Here is a 14,248-nt window from a genome sequence, read left to right on the forward strand (position 1 = left end):
TCCGATTCTGACCTTCTATTACAAACCGCATGAGTTACGTGGTAACAAAATCAGCTGAAAATGTGTGATCAATACATGGATATACTGAGATGTAGTACGTGTAATGAAATATTTTGATCAACTACTGTACATTAGTTACATTAGTTACTGTACACTAAAATATGCCTGCTCGAAAGGTAGACCGCTAGTCTAGAACTGCAGTTGCCATGGTCACTTGGACTTCATACTATTCGTATTCGATAATGTAAATTACCTAACATTGGTCAGACTGGGGCCTGGGGCCTTCATTGGGCCCCTTTCAATGTGGTCAGTCAGGTGTATCACAGACTAACAACATCTGTATACAGTGTACGTAATGTACCTTATCCCGACCCCAGGAGGTCCATTTATAGCATGCTGTAGGTGGTAGCCTCTCTTCATATATATATATACATTGTACTCATCACACAAATACGTACAATAAGCAACAATGCAAGTCAATAGGGATATGTATTTTAACTGGTTGTTGCATTTTGATTAATTTGATAATGAAGCTTTGTATACTGAAATTTGAAATAAAAATAATCAAAATACCAGGTGTATAATTAACAAAAATATTTGTTTCTAGATTATTGAAATATCTAAATTTCACCCAATTGCTCTTTATTAATTCAATTATTATTATTTTTTGACACTGGCTTTGTATATATATCTGATAATCAGAAACTATGTATATAAAATACCATTGAATAAGTACCTAAATTAATTTTGATCATTTATATATATTAATACATGTATTATTGATAAATGTATGGTTGTGACAGGTATGCTTGATTTACGCATATAGTACAAAAACAGCTCCCGTCAGCTCCACTTCACGACCGCCTGTCATGACAATATAATTGAGGTGTAATCGGCATCACTGACTATGTTTTACCTCATACCAATCTACCCCCACGTATAAATCCTTGCCCCCAGGATACGGTGTACATGTTTACTCAGGCTCCCCAACATGCATGTACATGTCTCTAATAAGAATGGTATTTATGTGTTTCAAATTCATATACCTACATGTATATGATCTTTAAACGGCAAAGTATTTGTTTACTTCCTACAAAGGTATCGTCTCATTCTCGTAAAGCCGTGAAATACAGAAGGCAACCATTCTGCCCTCTGGCCATCTATCGATGGTCACCTTGAGGTACCTGTTAGCAGGATACCGTGGCTTACCTGTATGTTTGACAAGTTATAATTATTGGACCATGACGCAATATACGGTCAAGATAACTTGCGGGGTTGGGATCATCAACATATTGTGTTTACCGGTAATAAAAAAATAAAAACAAGCTGAATTGGGTACTAGCCTGCAATAAGTGGAAGACGTCACATAGTTTGAAGTGGATTTAATTCTGCAAGATCTTTTATAAGCAATCAGTTTTAATAAGGGATAATTAAGCTATTTTTACGTACACTACTTTTAGAACTTAAAACAGCAAAGAAAAATAATATACAAATGTATATATTTTAATGAAAGACGATTTGCAAGGGTATCGCTAGATAACTGATTGATATGAATCAAATCTTTTTATTTAAAAGCTATGTATTACAAGGTATATGATTGTATTAATGATAGCTTATTATAAAATTAAAAGTGTCTCAAAAGCACACCAGGACTGGTTTTTGCTGCAATTCAAAGTTATTTTTGACTGGTGAAAATGCTTGTATTTCATGTAAATGATATATATATATTTAATTCAATTTATCCATAAAATATTGACTTTTGAAAACGTAATATATTCTAGACATGAAATGGAAACTAATATAAAATTAAACAGAAAGCCACATATACTTAATGAATATGAATTAATCTTTTTTACTTTTGCAGTGAAAAGGTCTTATTTATGTACAGAGATGTATTTACTAAGAAAAATAGCGTATATTGTTATATATAATGTACACTAAATTGTAGATGTTATAATTAACAAATGCGCATTAAAAAATTATAATTATGTATGATTTCAAAGTGAAGGATGTATTTTCCCCGATCCCTAGCTGTAACACATCACCTTGTCTGTCTAGGTCTAAATGTAATTGGACACCATACGTAGTGCACTCCATGTCTACCTGTAGTCTAAACGTAGTGCACTCCGTGTGCACAAGGGTGTAACCTTTAGTCTACTACCAACTGTATATACATATTCATTATACAACATCTGGTCATTTGATTAGCTCTGCTTAAAATCAGGGGATGCAATCAAATTTCGTGTCTTTAAAACATACTTCAGGTATGATTCGGTACTTTTTTGTTGATATCTTTCAAGGACGTAGACGATATATACAAATATGTACGGTCTCAATATTTTGAAATAAATTGAATACTGCTCGCAACTTCTATATGACTTTAAATGTGTGATTACTTTCAAATTTGCTAAGACCCCTCGCGCGCTTACATCCGGGCCATCGAGAGTGATTTACATAAGTTGTATAACTTGTTTCTCAATCGATGTAAAATAAATAAAGTTTATATAAAATTTGTTAATTGTGTTCATTGTTTAAGTTTATTCAATATACATTTTTGATACGATATGCTTATTTCGCACCTCAAAATAGTCGTCTGTTACAGCACTGTCCTGTCTCTATGCACGTGAAAGCTGACCTACCTGTGTCATGCTTGGGTGCATATCCAGACCGATAACGTATAGTTTTCACTTGATACACAGGCTTTTGACTTGAGATACGGACGACCTCTATATGTGTACCCAGTATTACACATATAGAGGTGTCCCTATATCTACAGAGTCGAAAGCCTGTGTATCAATAGTGACAGTGCATGGCCGGTAACAATTTCTGATATATCTTATTTGTTTGGTTTAGATACATAAAATCTTCAAAGGAGAAATTGATCAGTGGCTTACCCGAAATTAAAAGAAATAATTGAACACATAACACGTGCTTTCGCATAATAAATACATATTAAAGGTTACCACGTGCGCACATTTCATTTAGACGATTGGACGAGTTACGCACTGCATTATGGATAAATAGATACATGTAGCTACGTATTTGTGTGGGTTTTTTTCATTTCCTTATATATTAATTTCATATGTTACACTCATTTCTATTTGTTAAATCGTGGAGATTTTTTTCCATCGACCGAAATAATTGTACGTCAAGTATTATCAGAGATTTAGATATAATTAAATCTCTTGTATTATGACTTCCTAATACAGAACATTTACGCGGGGAACTTTAAAAGCGGCACAGTCATTGGCCAAACTGAATTATTGGAAAGATATCGATGCGCCACAACTCGATTTTTTAATAGTAAAAGTAAGTAAAATCGCGGAAATTTATGTTAAATTGGTACCTGGTTGAGTTATCTGAATTACATTATAATCGTTATTCTATTCTAAATACATAAATGTTCGGATAAACATGGAATGAACATGAAAAAGTAAGGCGAATTTAATTTGTTGAATTTGTTTTTTGAGACAACCGTCGAATTTTGGAAGTCCGTGTCGGTGTCCGTACTCCGTGTCGGGCAAAATGAAAGATGTCTTATACCAATGATATAGAAGATGAGTTTCACTTCGTTCTTAAATGTCCTTTTTATACCCAACTATGAGTTAGATATCTGAAACCTTATTATTTTTATCATCCAAGTGTGTTCAAACTTGTTCAATTACTCAGTGTTAATAATGTCAAAGATTAAATAATCTCGGAAAATTCTTAAAACTTGCATTTCAGAAACGTTCTCAGTCTCTTATAAACCGTAACTGTATAGTATCTGATGTATAATAATTGTGCGCTAATGTTTGTGTTTTATGGTATACAATCACTCTCCTGTACATATATTTAAATTATTTAATATGTATTAAAATTGTACTTTGTGTCTTATAAGCCGCAAGGCTTGTGGAAATAAACAAATTGAATTGAACATCAGAATCACTCCAAAAAGCCGATGTCGTGCTGCTTTGTAATCTCTATACATGTACATGTATACTGTGGTTACTAAAACGCGTTGTCAACCCCGGCTAATGAGAGCTAATTGTGACCTGTCACGCTTTGTTGATTAGCACACCCCCTTTTGTGTATAGTTGTACTTATGACGTCAAATCTGTTATTCCCCAAATCAACGTGAGCGACCGATTCCTTAAAAATCGAGCACTTCAGAGGCGGTATCTCGGTACTGAAGCTGCCGATTTTGACCCTCATGCCTTTCCAATCCTAGATACGCCGCTGAAGTTATATCAAAGGTTGCGCCGGCGGATATCAAAGGAAAACCGTCGTCTACCAACGGGACGCCCAATGAACAAACAAAGAAGCGCTTGCGGCGTGACAATTTATCCTTGTCGTCCATGCGCTACGTTAGAGAGGGACGGGATCGGGGCGGGGTAATTTTTTCCTAAAACTTGGATGCAATTTTGTTCTTTATTCTTTCCCACCCTCATTCCAGTCATTCCCTGGGGCCATACCCCACCCCAACACCAAATGAATCGAATTGAATTGACACCTTATATATAATTACCCGATGTGATGACCAGTCAAGCGTCACAACATGTAGGTATACCGTATTATTATATATTATCCTCAGGGGACCGGTTTATAACATTCAATTAAATTGATATCATGTCGTGACCATACTACCCCAAGTGGTTGTGTTTCAAACAAAATAAAATAATAATTGTAAACCTACCTATTTTATACAAATTTACTTTAATTATTTTATTTGAAATGTATGCAAGTATTATTAGTGTGCTGATTTTTTCCCCATATATTACTATATATGTACGGTATATGTTGTCAATCAAGACTACCTTTATCCCCACCCAAATTTAACTGTAACTAACATCTTGGCTCAGGTATGTACAGGTAATTGTCCATTAGGTCTAATATAGTAATAACCTGAATTAAGTCCCGTGAAAATAAACCAAGAAACAAAATAACGTAAAATCCATCTGAAGATAGAAATCTATATTCCGGTCTACATGTACAATCGTCATGAAACTTTAGTTTTACATAGCTGAGAATTTTGTTTTGTGACATATCATTTTGTGAATATATCACAAAGAATTTTGTGATAAATTTTTAAGTGCTTTGAACTTCTGTTAATAGTTGCTAAATTTTAACATCAATTATCAGTTAATACTATTGTGTGTAATTTGACATTCCTAAGGTTCTATTCTTGATCATATTTACTCTACATATATCGTTTGTGACATTTGAGATAAAAACCCATATGTGTGATAACTGTGTATATCCTCTGGCAAGGATTTATAAGTGAGAAGGATCCGTGTCTGTCTCTTTACATTACTAAACACCACGCGAGACGCCTATGAACCGGGAATAAAAACCGTTTTTTCTCAACAAATACTTGTCTTATCGAGTCAAACGAAACACCATTGTAGAGTTTATTAAATTTCACGACGTTTATAACTTGCTTTAAAGACGGAATATTTAGGGGATATGTCTTAAATTTTCGTTAAAAAAATTGACAGCCCATGAAATGACAGCACCGCTTCAGAAAGTAAGACGGTAACCCTCGCACCCGCAAGCTACATCAAAGGCTGCGCCGGCGGATATCAAAGGAAAATCAGTCGTCACCCAACGTCACGGTCACTGCACAAACACAAAAGCGCCTGCCTCGGACTTCCCCAAAACCCAGTGTGACTTATCCTTCTCATATACGTCCTTGCTTGAGTTGACCGACTACACGCTTTATAAAGACAAATCTGAGGCCAATACGCCGAGCTCTTCTTTGTTCGCAAAACCAAAGACCACTTGTAACCAACATTTCAAGAAAACATATCTAAATCAGAATGTAATTCTGTCTGGCAGAAAAAAAAGCTATACTTCCAATCATGTACTGATATTTTTACCCATATATTGTACCTGTATTGAGACTGACACTGAACGATTTATCGCGAAGGTACGTAAAACCCTTGAATTAAAGACGGACACTACTCGGGCATTGATTGATCTCTGTCAGCTGGGGATCCAGACACAGGTGTTTGGTTACAAATCAATTTTTATTGTTTTTAGCAATTTCCCCATTTTTAACAGGCTACATGTAGCTTAGATGAACGTGCAGGTAAACCAATATGTTACTGTTGTTTTCACTTTTCTCTATTTTCCTAAAAGTGAGAAAGTGGAGATCATGCATTACAATACAGTATATTTCAGGGCCAAGAAATCTTGGTCCCTGTTCAGGGCGAGCCCACTCGAGTGTGACGAAATTACCATTACGTACGCTAAAATACATTGGTATGGGCTGGGTTCGCATTAATTACCGTACACCAAAGAGTGATAGAGGTTCCAGTTGTGGCAGTGTAAAAAGACTGTGTTACTGCAGTCGTTGGCACAGCTAAAATAAAAAATCAGTGGTCTGTATCCCTCAATGATTTTTTATTTTGTTTATATTATAACTTACATTAACCAATTATATTAACCAACTGTCATGAATACCAACAACTTATAATATGACGTAATTATCATAATAAAATTGTTTTGTGTTTTCTTCCTGAAAGAAAAAGTCTAGGACAAAACGCCCCTCTGGATAATGGACAAAGAGCTCTTCCGGACAGAGGTTTTTAGGACAAATACAGCTTAGAGTACCGTTTGTTCCATTATTCTTCAAATTCTCAAAAACAGTTTTTCCTCCTTATTGTCCATACCAAAAACTACACAGATTATCCTTTACCAGACGTAGAAATCAATGACAGTTGTGTGTTTTCAGTACCTTCAGTGCTGGCCCCTCTCTCTATAAGGGTAGAGCTAAATTACGTTATCAATCACTTTCATGTTCAGTAAAAAAGATCTTACATATACTAGCAATATCTGCAATATATAGGTGATCCTGCTTTCATATGAAACCAGGACGGACAAGGAAAAAAAAGAACAACCAAACTTAGGCCCAAAGTTGTATCACTGTCAGAGCCAAAATTGAGTGGTTAGACAATTAAGTTGAACAGACAGCTAGTGCATAATTATGATAACTATTACTGATAACAGTATTAAAACACTTACCTCCAGTCACTGTCAGTTGTGTGGTAGCGCTTGATGTTCCAGCAGCATTAGCACCAAAACATGTGTATGTTCCTGTGTCTCCGGAATCTGCTGAGATAATGGTAAGAGATGGAGCGGATGTGATGGCTCCCGAGTAGTTAACGTTATCAATGGTGAGTGTGGTGGGGACTCCATTGATAGTACGCTGCCAGAAGACACTTGTAATGGTCAAGGATGACGTCACAGTACACTGAAGGGTGAAGGTCGTTCCTGTGGTGGTGGAGTAGGAAGTGGAGCCAACAGTCACGGTCGGGGCATCTGTGAAAATCAAATAAAAGTAAAATAAATGTATTTTTACTATTTGTCTCATTCATTTATTTTGTCATTAAATTGAAGTTTGACTTAAAATAAAGAAACATGACAAAATCCAAAATATGCTGGTATTCAGTAATTTCAAGATATGTCATTGAGTAAATTTGAAATGGATATCAATAAAGATGTATCTATTAAAGTCATCTAAAATATGCAAACTCTCAATTTTTAAGTATTTAATAAAAAGTAACAAAAAACACTAGATGTCACTCTTGCTTGGGTCCAAAGAAGATACCTAGCGATCAAACCAGTTTAAATATTTTAAAAATAGAAAATGTGACCAACTGTGAATTCAAAATTGAAAGAAGACCCTAAAAAAGCTTTACCTTGGCCGGTATTTCACTAATAACCCTGCGTTACAAATGTATAACGCCAAAAAGACATTTTGTGATCCACAGTGTAGAATAGTCCTTTCCTTCGTATCCACATATAAAAGATGATTTTTCTCTCACACATTGATGTTTTATTACAATTTAAAGATATTTTACCGCGACTGCAAAACATTGAATTGCCGTAATAGTTTTAATACGAATTATGTTGTTTGCAATCTTTGTAGTAAACTAACCTACCTTTTGAAAATAACATTACAATTTTACCCGGAAAATAGTAATCTTTTGACGTCACGAGGTTTTGAATCGGTAATCATGTTATACAGCCTCAGACGACACGAGTGTATTACATGGGATAAACCAGTATTACATCCAAAGTATGATAGAAAAAAAGTATTTATTGTGTATGTGTAAGCTACATTAAAACTACTAACTTGTATAATGTTTAAACAACATCGTGTACTGGTAACGAACTGATTTAACAGCATCGTATACTTTAAACCAACTGATTTTACAGCATCGTGTACTGTAAACCAACTCATTTTACAGCATCATGTACTGTAATCCAACTGATTTTACAGCACCATGTACTGTAAACCAACTGATTTTACAGCACCATGTACTGTAAACCAACTGATTTTACAGCACCATGTACTGTAAACCAACTGATTTTACAGCACCATGTACTGTAAACCAAGTGGATTTACAGAACCATGTACTGTAAACCAACTGATTTTACAGCATCATGTACTGTAAACCAACTGATTTTACAGCATCGTGTACTGTAATCCAACTGATTTTACAGCATCGTGTACTGTAAACAAACTGATTTTACAGAACCATGTACTGTAAACCAAGTGATTTCACAGCACCATGTACTGTAAACCAACTAATTTTACAGAACCATGTACTGTAAACCAAGTGGATTTACAGCATCGTGTACTGTAAACCAAGTGATTTTACAGCATCATGTACTGTAAACAAACTGATTTTACAGCATCGTGTATTGTAAACAAACTGATTTTACAGAACCATGTACTGTAAACCAAGTGATTTTACAGCACCATGTACTGTAAACCAACTGATTTTACAGCACCATGTACTGTAAACCAACTGATTTTACAGCACCATGTACTGTAAACCAACTGATTTTACAGCATCGTGTACTGTAAACCAACTGATTTTACAGCACCATGTACTGTAAACCAACTGATTTTACAGCATCGTGTACTGTAAACCAACTGATTTTACAGCATCGTGTATTGTAAACAAACTGATTTTACAGAACCATGTATTGTAAACCAAGTGATTTTACAGCACCATGTACTGTAAACCAAGTGGATTTACAGCATCGTGTACTGTAAACCAAGTGATTTTACAGCATCGTGTATTGTAAACCAACTGATTTTACAGCATCGTGTATTGTAAACAAACTGATTTTACAGCACCATGTACTGTAAACCAACTAATTTTACAGAACCGTGTACTGTAAACCAAGTGATTTTACAGCATCGTGTATTGTAAACCAACTGATTTTACAGCATCGTGTATTGTTAACAAACTGATTTTACAGCACCATGTACTGTAAACCAACTAATTTTACAGAACCGTGTACTGTAAACCAAGTGATTTTACAGCATCGTGTACTGTAAACCTAATGATTTTACTGCATCGTGTACTGTAAACCAACTGATTGTACAGCACCAGGTACTGTAAAGTAACTGACTTTACAGCATCGTGTACTGTAAACCAACTGGTTTTAACATGCAGTTTTGCATACTTCACGGGCAAGCAGAAATCGCCAAAAAAGCAGTTGCTGTGAATAAAGTCTCAAAATTGTGTAAAAAGTAAACCCAAATGACAGTTGTCAGACATGAAGACGCAAAATTACACAACTTTTAGCAAGGTAAGATTCAAAGCAAGATTTTGCACTTACGCCGTCCCCATATAGTTTTCAGCAGCAATAATGAAATAGAACCCAGCTTATGTTCTTATATATTTTTCCAATTACATAAAGGATCCCTATTTTATATGAGAGGGAGGGGAACATTTATGAAATACCCATCGCAAATCCTTTAAAATGAAAATAACAAAATACATTCGGTATATAATACTTACTTCCAGTTACATACAATGTAGTGGCAGCACTGTTACCAGTCCCAGCACTGTTGACAGCAAAACAAGTGTAAGATCCAGCATCTCCAGAGTCGGCAGCGATAATTGTTAAGGAAGGTGTGCTTGGGGATGATCCAGAGTAGTTAACATTGTCTATGGTCAGGGTTACAGTATTCCCGCCAATGGTTCTCTGCCAGAACACAGAGGTTACAGTTGTAGATGATGATACTGTACAGGTGAGTGTCACACTAGTTCCTGTTGTTGTACTGTAGGCAGACTGTGTAACAGTCACAGTTGGTACAGCTGAAAACAAAGAAACATAAACTATAGAAACATATCACTGCTACTATTGGTACTATAAGCTTACTTGGTTCATTATATTACGAACTTTTGTTCTACTATAGAAACATGTCACTGGTACTGTTGGTATTATAGTCTAACTTGGCTCATTATATTATGAACTTTTGCCATGGTTCTTAAAAATAAAATTCTGTTATTAAAAAATTATAATTACTTTCCGCCTGCCACGACCTAGGCCGCGCACAGCTCTTACTAGAGCTAAAAATACACTAAAGGTAAAATTCCACGTGACGTATTATGGAACTCCCATGTCCAAAATAGATTGACCCTAGAAGTCAATTTCATTATTCGCTTATTTTTTCAATACTTTAAACAAACGTTATGTGAATTTTCAGTTGTTTACAAGTATTTGTTAACATGACATCATCATAGGAACGTCGTAATGCTTCCAAATTGAAGATGTCTTCGGTATTTGAAATCACATGTACTAATGACGTCACACCATTGTCTAACAGGTGTGAGTTGTAATTGAGTTTTTAATTTCCCTAACTCGGTCGTGGTCTGTGTTTAGTTTGGTTAAGGTGTCAATGGAATAACCAGGCGTTTTTTCATGATTCCTAAATGAAAATTGATATGGCTCATTCAAGAACATATGCTTACCGGATACAACGGTGAGTGTAGCTGTAGCACTGGAGCTAGTTCCAGCAGCATTTGTGGCAATACACTGATATGTTCCTGAGTCGGTTGTTTCAAGATTGATAATGGTTAAAGAAGGCACAACAGGAGTTGAACCAGAGAAGTTGATCCCGTCAACGGTGATTGTTACAGTCCCCGATCCTATATCACGTTGCCAGAAGACGGAGATGACAGTGGTGTCTGAGGTGACAGTACAGGCGAGTGTGATGGTTGTTGATACCTGTGCAACGAATGCAGTTTGGACAATAGTTACATCTGGCGGATCTGAAAGAGAAGCATTGAACACCTATAATATATCATCAAATGTGCTACATCGCCTCCAAATAGTTTCTTATAATTAGTCTTAAATTTACGTACTCACCTACAAATAGACCTACGAGAATTAATACCCTCCCAATAAATGTCGCACACTTTGCCCTTGATATTTATCGTTTTACGACCTACCTTATGTGTAGGCCGCATGCTAATGTTTTGTTCTAAGTTATATTGCATAGCGTGTAATGGATGCGTTATAAACAATGTGGATTGCAACAAGCTCAGTCAGGTTATGAAAATGTGTACCTGTGTTATGCTCCATTGATCACTCTGTCAGCCAGAGACAGTTTTGAGTACATAGGTCATGATGTTCACAAAACAGAGGTCAGATGACATTATTTTGGAACACCCCTCGTATCACCACACACTAATAATCCAATTGTTATTAATTCATAGCATTGTACTTGTTAGAAACTGAACTAATTGCAAAACATAACCAGTCTAAAATTCTTTAAACCCCGATTTCATGAAATAAATCTGTTTGTTAAATATTATAAATGTTATATTTCAAATTTGGCTGGTGTAGTAAATGTGTTTCCTTCTTCAGAACCAGAGCTAAACGCGCAATACTCGAGAACAACACTGGAAAGCTGCATCGCCAAGCCAGACCACAATCTAAATGCAAGTACTTTTTAAGCATGTATATATGTTGTATGTTCAAACCATTTGTCGAAATTGAAGGTAAAGGTTGTATCATTGATAGATACTGTATATAATTACTTGAAACGACGATCAAGATTGTAGGTGTTCTTGACGTCGTTCCTTTGACTGTTTGAAGCAGAAGATACATATGTGGAGAGGACTTAAATAGGCCTAGCCTGATGTCTGATCCTATTGATGTACATAATATCAATAAAATATTGTTGAAATTGAAAGATACATATGTGCCATCATTAGGACAAGTCGGACTAGTAATGGTAAGAGACGGGGCTCCAGTGTTCGCATTGTGGTACTAGTACTATCTATTGTCACAGTAACTCCATTCCGTGTCTAGCTTAAACCAGTCAGAGCTGCTCCATTGTTGTTCACAGTATAAGACTAGTGTGACTGATTTAACCCCGGTATCAATAGTGTAGGCAATACTTACTGTTGGAGCACCTATAGTAGAACAAAGTAATTACTTTGTACCGTATGCTGACCTTGCTAATATGACATACATACTATATACTGTAGAACCCTCTACTGAGGCAGACTATGGCATATGTTGACAGTTGCAACAACTAAAAGTGTACAATAAGGCTTTGTCGTACAGTTGAGATAATATGATAAGGGGTATTGGGTGTTATGGAATAATAATATAAGCATTCTTATAAGAACACCAATTGGTTACTAAAGATTTTGTAGACATTTCATTTTGGTAAAAGATCAAATAGGAGAACATGAGATGGTTTAATAGAAACATCTACTGGATATTATATATTGGCTTTTGCACTGCCAAACTACATGTAGCTATTCTTAGACGTTCGGTAAGTAGGAATGAATGGAATAATTGTTTGAATTTTTAAAGCGATTAGTCCAGCACCGTATTCGTTATTCGGTTTTCAATTTTGAATAACGATTTGGTTTATTAGTTTTAACGTCTTATTAACAGCCAGGGTCATGTAAGGACGTGCCAGGTTTGTTGGTGGAGGAAATCTGGAGTTCAGATTTGAATATGGAATAACGAATACGGTGGTGCCACTGGAATCTTTTTCACACTAAATAACAAAAACAATCATCTAAGGAGGTGTTTTTATGGTTTTCAAGTCTCGAAACGATATCTGTGTAAGTTTTACTGAATAACGAATAAAGTGCTGGCATTCAAAATTGAAAAGTGAATAACGAATAAGGTGATGGAATCGGATGTGTTATTCGAATCCCGAATCCCGAATCCGGTGCTAAATTTTACGTTGCTCTTCTAATAACATGTATATATATGTATACATGATATGCATAATATATATGCATATACACATAACACATATCACATGTATGTTGACATCATTGTTTAATGTTTTCAGTTACTTCTCACTGTTACAAAGGGCAGGTACACTCTAAGATTTATCGACGTAGAATTCACACTTTACACTCTAAAATACACAATTCATACTGGTAACACACTTTATACTGTAACATACATACTTTTTACTCCAAATTACACTCTTCATACTCTAAAATACACACTTCATACTCTAAAATATGTCATTCGTACTCTAAAATACACACTTCATACTCTAAATTACACACTTCATATTCTAAAATACACACTTCATACTCTAAAATACACACTCTACTCTAAAATACACACTTCATACTCAAAAATACACACTCCATACTCTAAAATACACACTCCATACTCCAAAATACACACTCCATACTCCAAAATATGCACTTCATACTCCAAACTACACACTTCATACTCTCGTATTTCTCTTGAACAATACAATATTAAGATCTTAAATCTCCTTCACAAACACACTACTTACTTTGCGATAGAGCCCCTGGTAGGATGATTATCATAAATATCAGCAGGACAACTGGTTTAGAAACATTTGTAGGAAGATTCATTTCGAGACTTCTCAAGTATGTCGGTTTTGTGTCACAGTTATACTTAAGTCTGCTTTGGAGAGCGGCGCGCCCAGTGTACCGAGGACAAATGGCGTCAACAATCGCTCTCACAGGCTAAATACATGATTTCACGATGATTTAGATAATCTAGGTCACTTTATCACATACCACATAACTACAATAGTGAAACATCTTCCGGGTAAGGGTATCGTATAAGAACTTAAGCCCTAGAGAAAATAAATCTTTCCAGAGAGACAATTTTAGATGTATCCGGAGACATAGGGACATTACTATTTTTATTACATCAAACAAAATTAAAATCAATCGATATATTTGTCAAAATCAACATCTACCAGCTATCTTGATATATAATGTTGTCAAATCCGTCTGACTGCATTAATGATATATCAACACCATTCCCTGACTGTATTATATAAGACATTAATGACAGCACAACGCATTTTATATTGTTTCTATTGTTTGTATAATCTTTGTTGTAAAACAATAAGCAGCATCGTTGCCATTGTTTGGTGAAGTTGAAAGACGACGTCCACTTCTAATGATTTTTCCCTCTTCCACTCCCGGTTATT

At 35.5% G+C, this 14,248-nt stretch overlaps 1 protein-coding gene across 1 annotated transcript; it reads right to left on the reverse strand.

The window, feature by feature from the left end:
• Nucleotides 1–6,230: 6,230 nt before the first annotated feature.
• On the reverse strand, nucleotides 6,231–13,795 carry LOC138329796 (protein sax-3-like). Its single transcript, XM_069277092.1, has 5 exons — nucleotides 13,577–13,795; nucleotides 10,761–11,060; nucleotides 9,804–10,103; nucleotides 7,006–7,302; nucleotides 6,231–6,343 (listed from the first exon to the last, which is right to left on the reverse strand). The coding sequence occupies exons 1-5, from the start codon at nucleotides 13,656–13,658 to the stop codon at nucleotides 6,231–6,233; spliced, it is 1,092 nt and encodes a 363-aa protein (XP_069133193.1). The 5' UTR covers nucleotides 13,659–13,795.
• Nucleotides 13,796–14,248: the final 453 nt, after the last annotated feature.

This window comes from Argopecten irradians, chromosome 8, assembly GCF_041381155.1.
Source record: "Argopecten irradians isolate NY chromosome 8, Ai_NY, whole genome shotgun sequence".
In the NCBI taxonomy this organism is placed as follows: Eukaryota; Metazoa; Mollusca; class Bivalvia; order Pectinida; family Pectinidae; genus Argopecten; species Argopecten irradians.

Excerpts from the sequence above, each read along its gene's own strand:
- LOC138329796 (XM_069277092.1), bottom strand. The coding sequence starts at position 13,658 with ATGAATCTTCCTACAAATGTTTCTAAACCAGTTGTCCTGCTGATATTT. Across the intron at positions 11,061-13,576 it reads ACCAGGGGCTCTATCGCAAA|ATCCGCCAGATGTAACTATT; the intron begins GTAAGTAGTGTG and ends CTTCTCTTTCAG. Across the intron at positions 7,303-9,803 it reads TACATTGTATGTAACTGGAA|ATGCCCCGACCGTGACTGTT; the intron begins GTAAGTATTATA and ends TGATTTTCACAG.